The sequence below is a fragment of the Podarcis melisellensis genome (genome assembly GCF_964234715.1).
Source record: "Podarcis melisellensis genome assembly, chromosome: 4".
Lineage (NCBI taxonomy): Eukaryota > Metazoa > Chordata > Lepidosauria > Squamata > Lacertidae > Podarcis > Podarcis melisellensis.
Genome location: NC_138531.1, coordinates 53,800,575 through 53,816,754, shown reverse-complemented (window position 1 = coordinate 53,816,754; position 16,180 = coordinate 53,800,575). Strand labels below are relative to the sequence as shown.

The window sequence follows — 16,180 nt, the reverse complement described above, 5'->3', positions numbered from 1 at the left end:
TTGATAGCACATTCATCCCAAGCAGACTAAATGAGATGAATTACTTTATATCACAGTAAGAATTGCCATGCCTTATTGTAACTTCCTTTCAGTCCTCATTTGCCTGTAATTTTATCCTTAACCACAAAATCCAATCTGCAAAAGTGGGCTTAAATCTGGTCAAACGTTAATTCTTTGTTCATTTGTAAAGATACTGTCAAGTTTGTAAAATGTGAAATGTAACTAAATATTTTTATGCTGTATTTTGTTTCCTGTCTAGATACTTGTTCGATATATAAGCCTCGACATAAATAAAAACACATTTTTATCTTTTTCTGAGACCTATTAAAAATGAACAAACGCAACAAATTTGGATTAAGGGAAAGAAATCTCAAGTCTGAATGTTGTTGTTGGGATCTAAAGTACATTATCTGTGCATCCAGAGGCTTTTGCATTTGAACCAGGCCTGCCACAGTTCTGCTTTTTCAAAGAAACTTCACCTGCTGAATCGAATCAGAGTTTCCTACCAGTGGTCCCCTAAGTTTGGGGTACAGCTTTTTCAGTTGCATTAGAACTCTGACCAGTGTGTGGGAAGTTTTACAGAACGTTGCTGCACAAGCAACATTCCCCGTTCAGCCATTTGGGTTTTGTAGCCTTGCAAATAGGTTCACAAATACCTTTACTAGCCTGCCTGGCCACACACCTGTACCAATCACTTATGTCACCCTGGTGGCCGGAATGGGGACCAAAAACTTCCAGTGCACTGCAGCATCCCTGCCTGTTCAATGGGAGGCCATTCTTGTTCTGAAAACCTGACTAACTGCCAGCATTAGAAGGATAGAACCTTGTGGCAGGAAATATTGTCTAACATGGCACAATTGATGCTGTAATTTTTATATATATTAAATCTGTGCAAATGTCATATTTCAAGAAAGGTCATATGTTGTTTTAAAACACATCCAGTGGTTGTATGGTGGGGGAGGGGATAGGGCTTATTGCTTTGGTAAGGTAGCATGACGTAACATGTGCAGGAAATTTTAAATAGCTTAATGTTTAAGTCAGGATAAGCACCATGCTGCTGAGATGCAGTCACCTGTGTATTATTTGTTACATAATCAGTTCTTTCCTTGGCTACTCAAGTAACAAGCCTATTTAAAATTGTCATCCTACACTGCATGTTTCTAGAAAGGGAAATGGTATTTACTACTGAAGTCTGTTGTTTGCAAACCTAGCCTGGATTCTAGGAAATTCATATTAATGTTTTTTCCGCTGAAATTTTCAACGTGTTCTGCAGTAGACTGAATTAACGCACATGTGGCAGGTACTTATCCTCTTGAGGTAATCTGCTTTCAAATTTACAGTATCTTCAGCAGTGAACATTGGTAGAGCCTCAGCTCCCTACCCCCTGCGCATATAATCATTTCACTTGTGGATGGCTGATGGTGGAAATATTCCAGTGTTTAGGTTAAATTGACACCAGGTGAATTCTTATGTGAAAATCACATCTGGTTTCTTCTGTATGTGTTTGTATTTCTTGCAATTTTATGATGTGTAAGGTTGTATGCCTGTTCTTGAAGTCATGCTTTTGTATATAAATGTTTTGTTAGTTAAAGCATGCCCTCCACTGGATTCATTTAGGTTTGAAGTCCTTTTGAAGTTAGTTACACCAGGGAGAACACTGACATATTCATTGGTCAATTCTGAGATGTTGCTATAAAGCTTCATAAAATATTCTATATAAAGTCACTGGTTGTGTATAGTGCGGAGGGTGAGGGAGCAAGAACTTTCCTTTGTCCCCCTTTCTCCAACACATCTGCCCAAAGACAAAAATGAGAGAGAGAACTCTTTTCCTTGCATGGCCTTCTGTATCTCTTTCCTCTGGATTTTCTTAGCTTGGAAGGACAAGATGGAGTGGGGGCAGAAGGACAGATTTGTGAATATATGTATAACGGAGAAGTAAACCTGAAAGAAAGCTCGTTGTTGTGTAATTTTCTCTCTCATGATTTCTTATTCAGCCCAAGCCCTTTTCTGGCTTAGAAATGCAGGAAGGGGGCACCCAGCTCATAGAGCACCAATGGTGCATAATGTGCTCTAATACGTCTCATTCTCCATTTTACTTCTCCTGTTGGGAAATGGCAGCTAGTCTGTCACATACAGATACCTGGGAAAGTTTAAAGACGGAGGTGTACATGAGGATGAGATCTCAAGCGCTCTTCTGATTTTGCCACCTTTCCCAATGGTGTTTCAAATATACGCAATTTCACTTAAACACGTGGTGCCTTGGAACATAACCCCCACGTAAATTGGGAGTTGCCTATAAAGAGGTGGAAAGGCATTCCCATGTAACTTGGCCCTCATCAGATATTTGAGCCCCATGCTCAAGTAATATTTGGACAAAAACAGTGCTAAGAACATTATCAATAACACACTTTTTTGAGTGAAACAGGTTAGGTTCTTATAAAAACAGTTTAATTAGAACCTTTGTTGGCAGCAGATGTGTTCAAGAAGGTTCGCTTCAACTTGAAACATGCCATTTCAAAATGAGAATGCTACCTCTCGAGCTTCTAATCTGTTCCCTGAGAAAGAAAAAAAATGGGATCCAAATTAACAACTGGAACATAGCCTTGTTGACTTCCTTGCATGGCAAGGTTCGCGTCTTCTGTGTCAAGGGCCTAGCTTTAGCCCGCTTCGTCAACAGTTATACTTGTGAACAAATGCCCCAGCTGACAACATGAAATGGCAGCCAGTCTACTTACATGCAAGTAATTTCTGTGTTTCTCTTGGAGCATCTGGATTGTACAGGAGCACACTGGGGCAAAAGAGTGAGAGGAAGATTGCTTGTGTGCGCACAACTGAAGCATCCTGCTGCCCAAATCCATAATTCAGCATAGCTGGTAATACCAAAACTGAAATCCCCTGTGTGTCAAAAGAGCAGTACTACTGTTTTGGTATGGCATACATTTGCTGTAGAAAAACTATAAAGAACAGTGAGTCATTACTGCTTTGGAATAGCTAAATGTACATTTCAACACCAGATCTCAAATAGGAACATTTACATGTATCCTGTCTTATAGATAAATTAATGTTGTCATCTTGTAAGTTCTGCAAACAAGTATTTTCACGTTAGGCTTGACTAGTAAAATAACATTATTACTTGGCATGGGTTTTCTGCTTTTGTTTTGCCACATGTAATCTGAGAAGTCTCATCTATCTCATTGTGACAGAAGACATTTGCAACATTAAAAAGTCTAGTTCTATTATCAAAACCAGCTAGGTAGGATACATTTGTGACCCAGGCATTACTTTTGTTTGGCTTTATTTGAGCTCTGTGTTTTCTTAGTTCATCTAACTTAAAAGGACCAGAAAAACCTCTGTTTTATAGCAGTTGGAAACCTGATTTACTTCATGGGCAGTTATGTACAGTATTCAGCTTTGGTCAACAAAAGGAAACAGACCATGCTTGTCTTAACAGGTATTTCATCTGTCACAGCAATCATGCACAAGACTCCTCATTCATTTCTGCAACTGCCCATTGAAATTCCTTTCCTCTTTGTCAACAGTATTTTAAGCTTAACCTGGATTTCTAGTTTTTAATGGCACAAGGAGCATGCATGTTTCACATTATTTATGTAATGCCAAAATCCTTGTTTGGAAAATATCTGGTGAATTATTGAGCAAATTAACTTACTTCAGATGTTAAATTTCTGTTGCTGATACTATAATTTGAGAAACGTAATTCTTGCTTCAGGGGTGGGTGGGGGGAAGTAATTCTCCTGTCTCCCACTTTAAAGAGAGAGAGAAGGAATGGACACTTGTTGTGAGGGGAAGGTTGTTAGCATAGCCTAGTAACTTAGAAGAGATTTTTAACGACTTAAAACAGGGATTGCCAACCTAGTGGACACATTTCAAATTTTGATAGTGATGGCGGCATCAGTAACAAAATGGCTGCCATGGGGACTGTGGCATAACACAAAATTAGAGAGACAACCACTCCCAACAGCCTTATGCTTACCACAGGAAGTCGGCTGTATCCTGTTGGTCCCGATTATGGAGATCATCACACACACACACACACACACACACACACACACAATGATGCTGTTGCTGTTGCTGTCTAACAACAATAGGGGACATTCTTCAGCACTAGGAAAAATATGCAAGGTAGCCACACCACTCTAATTTGCCCAATATCTATCTTTCTAGCAGGGCTGGCACCAATCTGCCACCCGTGGGTGCAGGATTAGCGAACTCTACCCTAAACAAAGAATTGCAGGTTCTGTTGTGCATGCAGAATGAAATAATATTTATTGGAATAATATAACAACAACAATGAAGTCAGCGATAAAGTAGAAACCTTTGGCTTTACCAAAGTTTAATGCTAGAGAAAGCATTGCGAATGCATGTGACTTCATTGACTTGAATGACTATTATTTAGATTTTAGATAAATGATTTTATGGGATGCATGTGTGTCTGTTGTTGACTGCATATTTTAATAATTACATATTTTAAAATTTGTTGCAATTTATATTTGAAGGCAAATGTATTTGAATGGAAATATTCTTTCCATTTTTTGATTCATTGATTTTTTATTCCATTGTGTTTCTGCAATGAACAGTAGTTTGTTCTTTCAAAAAGCATGAAGGATTCTCTCCTATCTACATACAAGAATATGTAAATCTGAATGCATTTTGCTTTTAACCTTTTAAATCTATTTCTGAGTGTGTTTTCTTGAAATGGTGCTTTCTAGGCATTTTGTGTATTTTTAAAGAGAGAGCTGTATCACAAAACTTGGATATGTGCAACAACGGGCGGGGGAAGATTAGCTGTACTCTTGTCTACCACCTTAAAAAAGATATGAGAGTATACACACCCTAGCAATGAGGGAGATGGGCTTCTAGTCTTCATATAATTTTAAGAAAGAAAAAGCTTCCAAAGTGCCAAATATTTTTGTGGTAGAAGTAACCTTGCTGGTGTTTATCTCTTCATTTTTTGTTGAATTGCTACATAAGCAATCCTACTGTTGTGTGCTGCAGTGGTGGAATGACATATTCATAGGTAAGTGTGGATTGTTTAAGCCTTATCATGTAAAAGAGCAGTAAATAAACAATTTATTTGAAAGGTGACCATGGGTGAGCAAATTGTCACTAATCTCAAATGATGTCAAATCCAGCAAATGCTCATACTACCTCATTCTACACAGCAGTCATAGATGCAATAGATACTCTATTGGGGGGGTGAATAGAATTTTCCTAGAAACAAAATATTGTAATTGGAGGGCTTGGGAAACGTTAAGCCTTGAGGAAAGAAGTAGAAGTACCGTACTGCACAGAATAATCATGTGTTATGGTCGCCAAATGCAAAGAACAAACAACAGGGAATGTTCTGCTTGTGAATTTTGTAAGGGCATCTGGCTGATCACTGTTGGAGGCAAGGTGCTGAACTTCATTGTCCTTTGTTCTAATCCAGCAAGTCATTTCTTACATTCTAACACACGTTCACAACTCATCTATTGAGTCATGGGAACTGCCCTTACAGAAAGTATGGGAGTCACTTAAATTGCTTCCATTTCACTGGAACTACTCCTGAAATTAAAGTAAGGCTCATGTTTAAGTACCTTACCAAATTTGGTTTGTAATGCAAGAAATGTTATCTTGAAGCAGTAAAAGAGCATTCCTTTGAATCCCACCTCTCTTGGGAACAGAGTAGTTACAGCTGTGTGTACACAGTTCACAGCCTGGCAACTTGCACTGAAGGATTTCCCTTTTTTATTTGGGGAAAGTGTTGATCTATTTCAAGACATGGATTTGGTTTGAAAATCCTTTTCTTAAACTTATAAACCTCAGGGTTGGTTGTGTGTGTGCGTGTGTGGTTTTTTGAAAAAAAGCTTTGTAGGCTGCATTGAAATGTTCTGTTTTGTGTCCTTCAGTCTTTTTAATTACCAGAACAAGCAGTAAAGAACAAATACCAAATGAATCTGACACCATCTCTAATCCTTGAATAGTTCCATCCTTAAATGATTAAATCTGAAGATGCAGCTTTTAACTATAAGCCTCCACTCACTCAGTTACTGTTTACTGTATAATAAAACAGATGGGATGGAGATTTCCACTGCGACTGAATTTCAGTGCTTGTGAGATAGTTTGAACTTCCGATTCAGAGATGACAATATGCTGTCCATTGATCGTGCAATGGATGAGAGTAGGGGCCACTATCTACCCCTATTTAAAATGGGGCTGGGGGAAATGGAGTAGATGTTTGATTAGAGCTGGAGAGGGGAAACATGCAACATTCAAACAAATTTCAGTGCTAGAATGGCCACTTACTTGATTTCAGGGTGGCCAGCTGTTGCGATTCGCTGCGGCGCCTCCAAAGCCTTGCCATGTTGTTTTGGCCATTGGAAGCTTCCCCGGCTGCCACAGAGCATCATGGGTGGCCAGTATTTCAAATCTAGCCTATCTGTGGCGGCCTGTGGCAGGGCTTGGGGAGTGGACCTGGAGGCTGCATTCTTCACTCAGGCCTGCTCCAAATTACTATGACTGAATCTGACAATTTGGCACAATGTCATAGAAACATAGAGCTGTGATGATAAATTTAGCAGCTTGCACTGTATTTGGATTTCTGTCCTGATCTGCTCCTATCAGCAATAATACTGTACAGTGGTACCTCGGGTTACAGACACTTCAGGTTACAGACGCTTCAGGTTACAGACTCTGCTAACCCAGAAATAGTACCTCAGGTTAAGAACTTTGCTTCAGGATGAGAACAGAAATTGTGTGGCGGCAGCAGGAGGCCCCCTTAGCTAAAGTGGTGCTTCAGGTTAAGAACAGTTTCAGGTTAAGAACAGACCTCCAGAACGAATTAAGTTCTTAATCCGAGGTGCCACTGTATTTACTTGAGTCTAATGCGCCATCAAATCTAATGTGCACCTCAGTTTTGAAATCCTTGAAACCACAAAGGTATTTGCTGGTGAATGTAAATGTGTCATCAAATCTAATGTGCATTAAATATATTTTTTAAGTATTTGATGATGTGACATCATTTTGTAAGAGAATCTGGGGGGGGGGGGGAATTGTGCAGGAGAATGGAGTCATTTATCCTGATGTGTAAAGCATTACAGTCTAATCTTAAAAAGCAGCCTAATCTTAAAGTTAAGCATTGGTTTACACTGTCATAAAATCATGAACTGGTACATGGTTAGACAAGCATCTGAGGAATCTGACCTTAGGTTTTGCCCTCAGACCTTAGGCTTTGGGGATTTTCTATTTTATAATCATGAGACATGAAGGCAAAAAGGGGAATCTTTCAATAAGAAGATATTTATTTTAGGTTTCCAGACCCTTGGTCATCTTGGTTGCCGTCCTCTGTGCGCTATCCAACCTAATTTTTAGGTGAAAATCTGAAAAAGTGTTATTATTTAAAGATTCACCACAGCTGGGAAAAGTACATCTCTGTTGTGAATGGTACATGTATACTCACCCTGCCTGCTAATTATAACATAGTACACCTGTACACACCCAAACTGGATGAAGCACTAACTCCCTTACATGAATCAGAGATCATTTGTATGGCCAATGTGCATCAGTGACAATTCCCTTCCAGCCATTTTTTTTTGGTCCTTTCCCCATGTGCTTCTCCGAATCCTAAGTCTTCCCTTGATGCTCCTCTATAACCAATGGGTTGTAGGCCCTCAAGCCAGACAGACTGATTTTTTGGAGCACCACACTTCACTCCAGTTTCTGGGAAAGTCAATTGACCTATTTCCTTGAAGCTGTGGAGAAGTTCTCCTGTTTCTCAGGCTTCTCCAGTGCTACAGTAAAGCATCCCACCGTCCCAGCAACGTACCCTAGCAATCCTTGCTGTCCCTGCAAGGCAGAGTTTTTCATGCCCACTTCAGGGCACTGAAAATGGTAAAATAACATCCTGTAATCATTTGGATTTGCCATATGAGAAAATAACACAGTACAGTACTGGTAAATATTAGGGAGGGTGCTTTTTTGTAAAAGAAATTCCCAGTTACCGTATTTTTCACACCATACGACGCACTTTTTCCCCTCCAAAAATGAAGGGGAAATGTGTGTGCGTCCTATGGTGCGAATGCAGGCTTTCGCTGAAGCCTGGAGAGTGAGAGGGGTCGGTGCGCACCAACCCCTCATGCTCTCCAGGCTTCGCACACCTCTCTGCAAGCAGTGGGAGCCCAGCGCTGGGCTCCTGCTGCTTGCGGAGAGGTGCCTGCATGCCGAAGCCTGGGCGCGCTGAGCTCAGCGCGTCCAGGCTTCGCGGACCTCTCCGCAAGCAGCGGGAGCGCTCCCGCTGCTTGCGGAGAGCTGCCTGTTTGAGGGCTGGGGTCGGGGGAAGCTCTAGCTTCCCCCGCCCCAGCCCCGCACCTGGGGGGGAAATAATTTCCCCCCCTTTATTTCCCCCCCAAAAAACTGGGTGCGCCCTATGGTCCGGTGCGCCCTATGGTGCGAAAAATACGGTACATTTATATTCGTTCAGATTACAGTATACTTTAACTAGAAGACTCTGGGACTTCTCAGGAAAAGTTGTAAAGAGAAATGGACATTTACACTGCAAAAAAACACACCCCAGGTTCTGCATAAGGATTTGGGCTCTTTATAAAGCTCGACTGCTTTCAGTGATTTTCCATACCACTGAAGTTCAGCTTTACAGTAAACTTGTCTTTGCTTTTTAAAGCCTTTTCTCAATTTAATTGTGGGAGCTGGTGTTTTGTTTCCCACCAGCAGGATATTTTACGAATGCCAGGACTTGAATTATTTATTGGAAGTAAAAACAGAGTTGCACATAAAGCATATAAGGAGAAGGAGGTCCCAGCACCATGGGGTGTTTACAAAGAGCAGGATTAAAGAAAAATGGTCTAAATAAGCCAAGTTGTTGTTTTAAAAAAAACTTTAACCCTTGCCCTTCTCCTACCCAGTTGAACTTTGCAACAGACTTGTGAGGCAAAATTAATTAGCTCATATGCATTTATTATGTACAAGAACACCATAACTTCTAAGAAATAAGTGCTACTTTTAGTTCGGCCCCCTCATCAAAGCATTGTGATGCAGATGAAACAGCTATGTGTAAAGAGCAGTCTGGTGGGCACAAGGTTGTATTATGGTATGATACCATACATGGAAAGTTGTTTCCATTTCCATTGGGAATAAGCCCCATTAAACGCAGTTAGGCTTATTTTCAAGTAGACATGCATAGGATTGAGCGGTAAAAGAATATAGCAAATTGCCTAAGTGTGGTTCTAGATGGATGCCTATTGTGTTCTTCATGCATGCAGGTTTTTTCCTGCATCCACATGGCATCATTAGCATTCAAATACCAGCTCATATTTTCCCATTTCGTCTGCATTTCCCTTTCCATGCAAAATCCGATTAGTAAAAAACACAACTATCTGTTTGAGATAACTGAATGATCCATTTGCAAACTAAGTCCTCATCTGGAAGTATTCTGAGTGCCATTTTTAGGATGTTAAACTAACAGACCTATGTTTTCAGGCATTTATCACCTATGCACACCTGCTTCAATTTCAGTTGTTATTAATACATTTTAATACTTTTGATTTTGCAAACAATTTTAATTCAGTTAATTGTACTGTAATCATATTAGTAATTAAGAGCAAAAGTTGGTGGAAGAATCCTACGTTGGGTTCTGGGGTTTTGTAGGTGGTAGGAAAGCTGTTGTGTTTTCTCCACTCCTTAGCAAATGTTCCAGATGGGTTTAAATAAGGAAACTGCAAGGTTGTGCCTTGAGGTGGAAGACACATTTCTGTGATTATTGGGTCTTACAAACCACCCCGCCCTGGTTGCCTCCACCGACCAGAGCCAGTTGAGCTCCCCCCCCATCAAAATTATTTTATTAATTTATTGCTGTTCACTTAAGTCTTGAGGCTATTTAAAATTGTACAATAAGAACAACCGTAATAGGTTTTAAAACAATGTAAATGTTAAGATTGCTTTTTATTTTTTAAAAAAACTGTCGGGGCTTTCTTTGTTGCATGCATGTAACATGTAGCTCACCTCTTCGTGGTGTTCAACAATGAACTGTTATATTCAATGAGGTAGGGATGACTTGTTGGTATGGGAGAGATGTGATTCATAAAGCACTTCAAACAACAGATTTCTGTTTCTTCCTGTGTCTTTCAATCCTGGGGGAAACCAACACTACTTTTCTGTTTCCGCCTGCAAGTGGTATTTCCTATTCTGCCAACAGGAAACAACCTTTCAATATGCATGAATTAATTTGTCCTCAGCAGACTAATCCTTAAGGATGGCTTGTTTAAACACATTATGCTAATCTGAGTTATTGTTCTAACTTCATTGGGAGAAAAGCACATTCAGTTTTTTGGTTTAAGACAGTGGATTCAGATGACTGTTAACCATGTGGGAACTGCTACAATGCCTCTCTATGTGAACATGGGGGTTTAGTAATTCCTGGTTGCCTGAATCTACCCTCACTCCACATTTAACAGTGCAAAAGAAGTTGTGATTTTCAGTGTTTTAAGTTGTAACCAAACTACCTCATCTCAACACAGTGATATGTTGCTTCCTGGCATTTTTGCAAATGTTAATTTCCATCGTGCAGCTGCCTTGTGAGCATTGCTTGACCTTTGTGTTATCTAGTTAAAAGTAATTATTGCTCAGTTTTGCAGGCCTTGTCAGCTGGCCTGGCCAGCCCATCCCCTTTCCATTAGTTTCCCCCAGGCAACGTTTCACACTGGACATAGAAATATTAATCACTTATTCTCAGGCATAGAAAACTGGAAGCACTGGGAGTGTAAGCTGCCATTGAGTCTTCCACATCAGCAACTCATCTGCTCCTTTTCTGTCAACTGTATCCTGGAGGCTGCTTCTGAGAGCTACTTTTCTTGTTTGAACTAATGTTTATTGTCATCACCACAGCAACTTTTCTGGAAAAGGCTATTGAAATCAGGGTGATCCTGTAGTTTGGGCAGTGTTATTAAATGTAGATATAGTGAAGGTTATTGTTGAAAAGAACAAGAGATCTTATAAGTTGACAAGGAAAAGAACATTAGTGTAATGTAGACTTGACATTGGGATGATAGATTTGGCCTAAAAGTGTTATACTTGAAGAAACGTGTAATTAACAAGAATTCCAAAAAGTGCCTCATGTGACTGAATCCAGCCATCATGTCAGTGTTCCGCAATGGTCAGAAGCATCATGGGAAAGGGTAGCTAGACCCAGGCACCAGCACTGATTGAAACATTTCCGTTGCAGCTATGTAGGTTGGCCTGCCAGAGGATATGTTGTCTGGGGTCCGTCAAAGCTAGAGTCCCATTTGGAGATGCTGGGGATTAAACTTGGGAATTTTCACATGAAGACTATGTGCTCTACCACTAAACTAAGAGTCTTCACCAATTTGGATTTTGTTTTGTATGGGCAGGAACCTTTTAAACTGATTTCAGTGCAAAGCTCAAGAGCATGAAAGAATAGCGAGTTCCCTTTTCCATTCTAATAAGCTGGCAGTAATGAACAATGAGCTAATAGATCTCATTTGCAAGGTATGATCATTTCCTTTGCCATAGGACTCTGAAGAAATAGGCTGCGAAAGAGGAATGGTTATTAGCATAATTCTTTTGCTGCTCATACCACAGATGTCATAATAAACATCAGTAGATGCTTGTGACCTAGAAATCTGCTTTTAGGTTATGTAAATGCAAATGCTTAGTAATTAAATAATTGGAATCAAGATACAGAAGTCAATTTAAAATAAAAGGATATTTGTTGGATACCTCACATTTACTTATTTGTATAAATTAGAAAAATAACATTCAATATGGTAGGAATTAAGTACTGTAGGTTTTGCTTTTGAGGGTTCTGCTGATCACCAAATGCTTAGAATTGGATTGCTTAAAAGGTAAAGGGACCCCTGACCATTAGGTCCAGTCGTGACCGACTCTGGGGCTGCGGCGCTCATCTCGCTTTATTGGCCGAGGGAGCTGGCGTTTGTCTGCAGACAGCTTCCGGGTCATGTGGCCAGCATGACTAAGCCACTTCTGGCGAACCAGAGCAGCGCACGGAAACGCTGTTTACCTTCCCGCTGGAGTGGTACCTATTTATCTACTTGCACTTTGTGCTTTCGAACTGCTAGGTTGGCAGGAGCTGGGACCAAGCAACGGGATCTCACCCCGTTGCAGGGATTCAAACTGCCGACCTTCTGATCGGCAAGTCCTAGGCTCTGTGGTTTAACCCACAGCGCCACCTGGGCCCCAATTGGATTGCTTAGAAGTCACAAATTCCTACTTAACCAACTGTGTTGGACATAATTAAATTAGTATTGCATTTGGAGGTACAGTAATATTAATATTAATAATAATATTTATAAATGTACTAGCCACTTTTCACCATAAGGTCCCAGGGTAGGAACAACAACTTTAAACACAACATTGAAAATTGTTTAAAGCAAACACCATACATGTAAGACCACATCACTGGAGGATTAAGATTATATTCGTATAATTCAGCTCTCACTCCCCCCCCCCCCAATCCAGTTCCTTCTTTCTGTGTTTTTCCCCCTTTTTTCAGGTTAATGTTATGATTGAACAGTTGGTGTTAGGAGCAATAACAAGAATAGTAATAATAACTATGGCTTGTCTTTCTTTCCCATCAGGTGGCAGTGAAAGTTATTGATAAGAAAAGAGCCAAAAAGGACACCTATGTTACCAAGAATCTGAGGCGGGAGGGACAGATCCAGCAGATGATCCGACACCCTTACATTGCTCAGCTGCTGGATATCTTGGAAACGGAAAACAGCTACTACCTTGTTATGGAGCTGTGCCCAGGGGGCAACTTGATGCACAAAATCTATGAGAAAAAGCGGCTGGAAGAGCATGAAGCACGCAAATACATCCGGCAGCTTATCTTGGCTGTTGAACACCTACATCGTGCAGGGGTGGTTCACAGGTGAGCTTGCTTATTTATTTAACACGAGTGTTCTGCTTTTTGAAGACCATGGCTTCACAGAGATCTTTACAGTATGTTCACGGATGCAAATATCATTTAGCAACTATTAAACAAGAGTTTAATAAAATCAATCTGTCGTTACATAAATTAAGCAGTGGCAGTTATAAATAAAACAAGATGGAACTTGTATGTGAAAAGTCTTCCCAAGGGAAATCGTATCATTCTTCTTCAGTTCAGAGTTTCAGGTGGTTGGTTAAAATGTACATTTTGCAACAGAACTTTTGTGGACTCCGATTTTATTTTTTTATAATTTGTTGCTAATTCTTGATATGCCAGTGTTTTTTAAAAAATAAACATGTTAGTTCACTGGTTAATTTTAAGTGTTTTTTAAAATTATATTTTGTTTTAACTGTGGGCTGTAATCCAGTTTGAAAGACTTAATGTCAGAAAAGGCAACCTCAATGGTTAAATTATATACCTATCTTTTCTACTTTGTGTGATTTAGTTGACTGGCACAATATCCAGCCAGGAGTGTAGAGAGTTGCTTTATAGGCAGGCTCTAAAAGTGTGCAAGCTCTATGTGTCACCTATCAATTCAAGCAGTTTGCTATTATTTTAATTATAACGGACCCTTTAAAAAGGAGTGCTAAATCCATGCTTTAGAAAGTCACAATTCATTCTTGCCTTAAGTGCAGTTGGCGATGAAGTTATTTTAAATCAGCTCTAAAAATAACAGCACTTGCACATCTGTGATCTGTAGGTGTTCACATTCTCTCTTTATGATAAACAAGACATGGCTGTTCTTGCGGGATGGAATTTCTTGCTTCTGTACCTTTTACAATATATACTCATGATCTCTGAGCTTGTTTAACAGAACAGGTAAGGACTTCCACCAACAACAAAATCAAATTCATTAGAGATAATATTCAGCCGGCTCTATCACAAATTATTTGTCCTTGTGTGGTAAAGTAGGTAAATAATTAGATTGAGGGAGAGGAGTGATTAAATTCAGTCATCTTATCAACATGAGTCATGTTATTGAAAATAGTGAATTGTAATTATTGAAGAACCTTAAAACTTTTATGACCTTGAATTCAGCTATAGAAAATTTTACTGTCATGAAAATACTTGGTATTTTAAGGTTAAAAGAAGTGTTCAAGGTATCCAACTCTTCAGCTAAGGAAATAATTATTCTTTTGTCCTGCCTGTCATTTTCAGTACTTGGCCTAAAAGTGAAACCTCCTTAACCTTGTGAGCCATAGTAGCCTGGTTCACATGTCACACTGTAAGCTAAACTGTGGCTTACTGAAACTGCCTGAACATACTGATTCTCCTTTCTAGTCCTCTTAGTTTTTAGTGTGCTGTGTTAGTTAAGTCGATGCTTGGCTTAGTGTGTCATCCAGACATGGGTTTTTGGTTAAGCTCTCTTCTTAACCATGATATCTAGCCAAGGTTTGTTCTTGGCTGCAGATCATGGTTAAGGAGGAGAGAGTTTTAAGCACAGTCCCACATTCAGATGACACACTCAGCCAAATCTTAGCTGTCATGTTGTGTTGAGTTGAAAGAATTGAGGAGGAGCAAAATGGAGCAGTCTCCTCCCTGGGAGCCAGCACATTCATGTTAAACCGTGGTTTGACTTAGAATGATGTGTGAACACAGCCTGTGTTCTGTAAACTCTCACTTATGCTACCTAGTAGCCAGTCCACCAGTATCCAGCAATTTTCTGGATTATTTCACATAATATGAATCCTGTTATCTTGTGAGAGAACAGAGAGTTGCCAGTGGAGTGTAAGCTCTTCCTACACTACATGAGCCCACTGCTTCACCTTCCCGTTCCCAACAACCCAAAGGGACAATGGGGCAAACATTACACCAAATTGCTTTTCTAATTTTCTGTTTTTCTGTTTTTCTAATTTTTCGCTGTTTTAACAGTGAAGTACAATCAAAGGCTGTAAATCAGAACCCAAAAGGAGGGTTTACCTAGCTAATTCCTAATGTTTGTCCACAAAATTCAGTCCTCCCTGGGTGTTTTTCCCAAAGAGATGACGTGAGGTTACCAATATCTTTAAAAGAAATTCATGGGTTCCTGTTATGTGCAGTTTGCCCCATGGTTTGTTTTTGTTTGGGTTCTGTGTGTTCAGTGTGGATAGCTTTGGACAGCTTTAAAAGGGGGGTAGGTAGATTGATGGAGGATAAGCAGAGGCTGCTAGTAGTGATTATTGTGTTCTGTGCCCAGTGTTGGAGATTGAGGGCCTCTGAATATCAGTTGCAGAGCGGGAAGCGTGCTTTTATTGTTCCATTTGTCAGCTTCCCATAGACATCTGGTTGGCCACTGTGAGAATAGGATGCTGGACTATATGGCCCTTTAGTCAGCTGCAGCAGGGCTTGTTATGTTCTCAGAATCTGTTTTGGTGCCAAAGCACTAGGCATCCCAGAGTAGCTCCTCTTATTTATTTCTACCCTGCCATTCCTTCTAAAGGAGCCCAGGGCTGCTCCTTTTAACACAGTCACCATGCCCAGTCATTTTGTTTGGGAGCTATTGGCTTCCCTAGGGTCTTCCATCATTAATTGGAGTTTAAGGCATGTAAGATGGGTACTGTAGCCTTCTTCATGCTCTTTTGGATTGCTTGTTGCCAGATTATATTGTAAAAGATGATTCCAGGACTGTCAGTCTGTGTTTGTCTTGTTCTAGCAACGTTTGAGGAAGCTTGGCTGATTTCCCCTTGACCTAATGAAATTTGCAATGCCAGATTGAGAACCCCGTTTTAAGAATACTGTACATCCTTTTTGCAGCCAAAAGCTCTTACCAAGCAGTCATTTCTGATGCCTGTCCTGGCTCTGTGGGGTCATTTTGAGAAGGTCTGTAAACTTTGGCCTGCGGTTTGTTCATTGGTGAAGCCATAGAAGCATCAATCTCAAATCAGAATTAGATAGCAGTCATTGTCTCTTTGTCTGACAGCAAGAAAACAATCTCAAATGGCAATATATGGGAAGCCTTTTCTTTTTAGAAGATATTTACAGAGGCCTTCATGCTGTCAAAAACAGGATGAGCATTAAGCTTCCTAAGGGAGTAAGAACAACAAAGACAATGAAGTTAAGGCTTTGGTGCTTGCAATAGCATCCCACAGGAAATTCTCAACAACCCTTTTAAAGTAATTTTAACCAAATTCAATCCTATTCAGTGCAATTACTGTCAGAATGTCAGAGAAAGGAATTTAATAATGTACCAGTGGCAAAGACAGCTTCCTGTGTATCTGTTTTCCC

The 16,180-nt window shown here is 40.1% G+C and overlaps 1 protein-coding gene and 1 long non-coding RNA gene across 2 annotated transcripts in view; one reads left to right on the top strand and one right to left on the bottom strand.

Moving 5' to 3' along the window:
• HUNK (hormonally up-regulated Neu-associated kinase) overlaps nucleotides 1–16,180 on the top strand; it is a 56,835-nt gene that overhangs the window by 8,996 nt on the left and 31,659 nt on the right. Inside the window, exon 2 of the mRNA XM_081909247.1 lies at nucleotides 12,624–12,916. Within this exon, the coding sequence (XP_081765373.1) occupies nucleotides 12,624–12,916 (293 nt within the window). The remainder of the gene's footprint in view (nucleotides 1–12,623; nucleotides 12,917–16,180) is intronic.
• Nucleotides 2,427–6,381, bottom strand: LOC309368893. Its single transcript, XR_014167955.1, has 3 exons — nucleotides 6,304–6,381; nucleotides 2,736–2,954; nucleotides 2,427–2,555 (listed from the first exon to the last, which is right to left on the bottom strand). It is a non-coding gene; the product is annotated as an uncharacterized lncRNA (long non-coding RNA).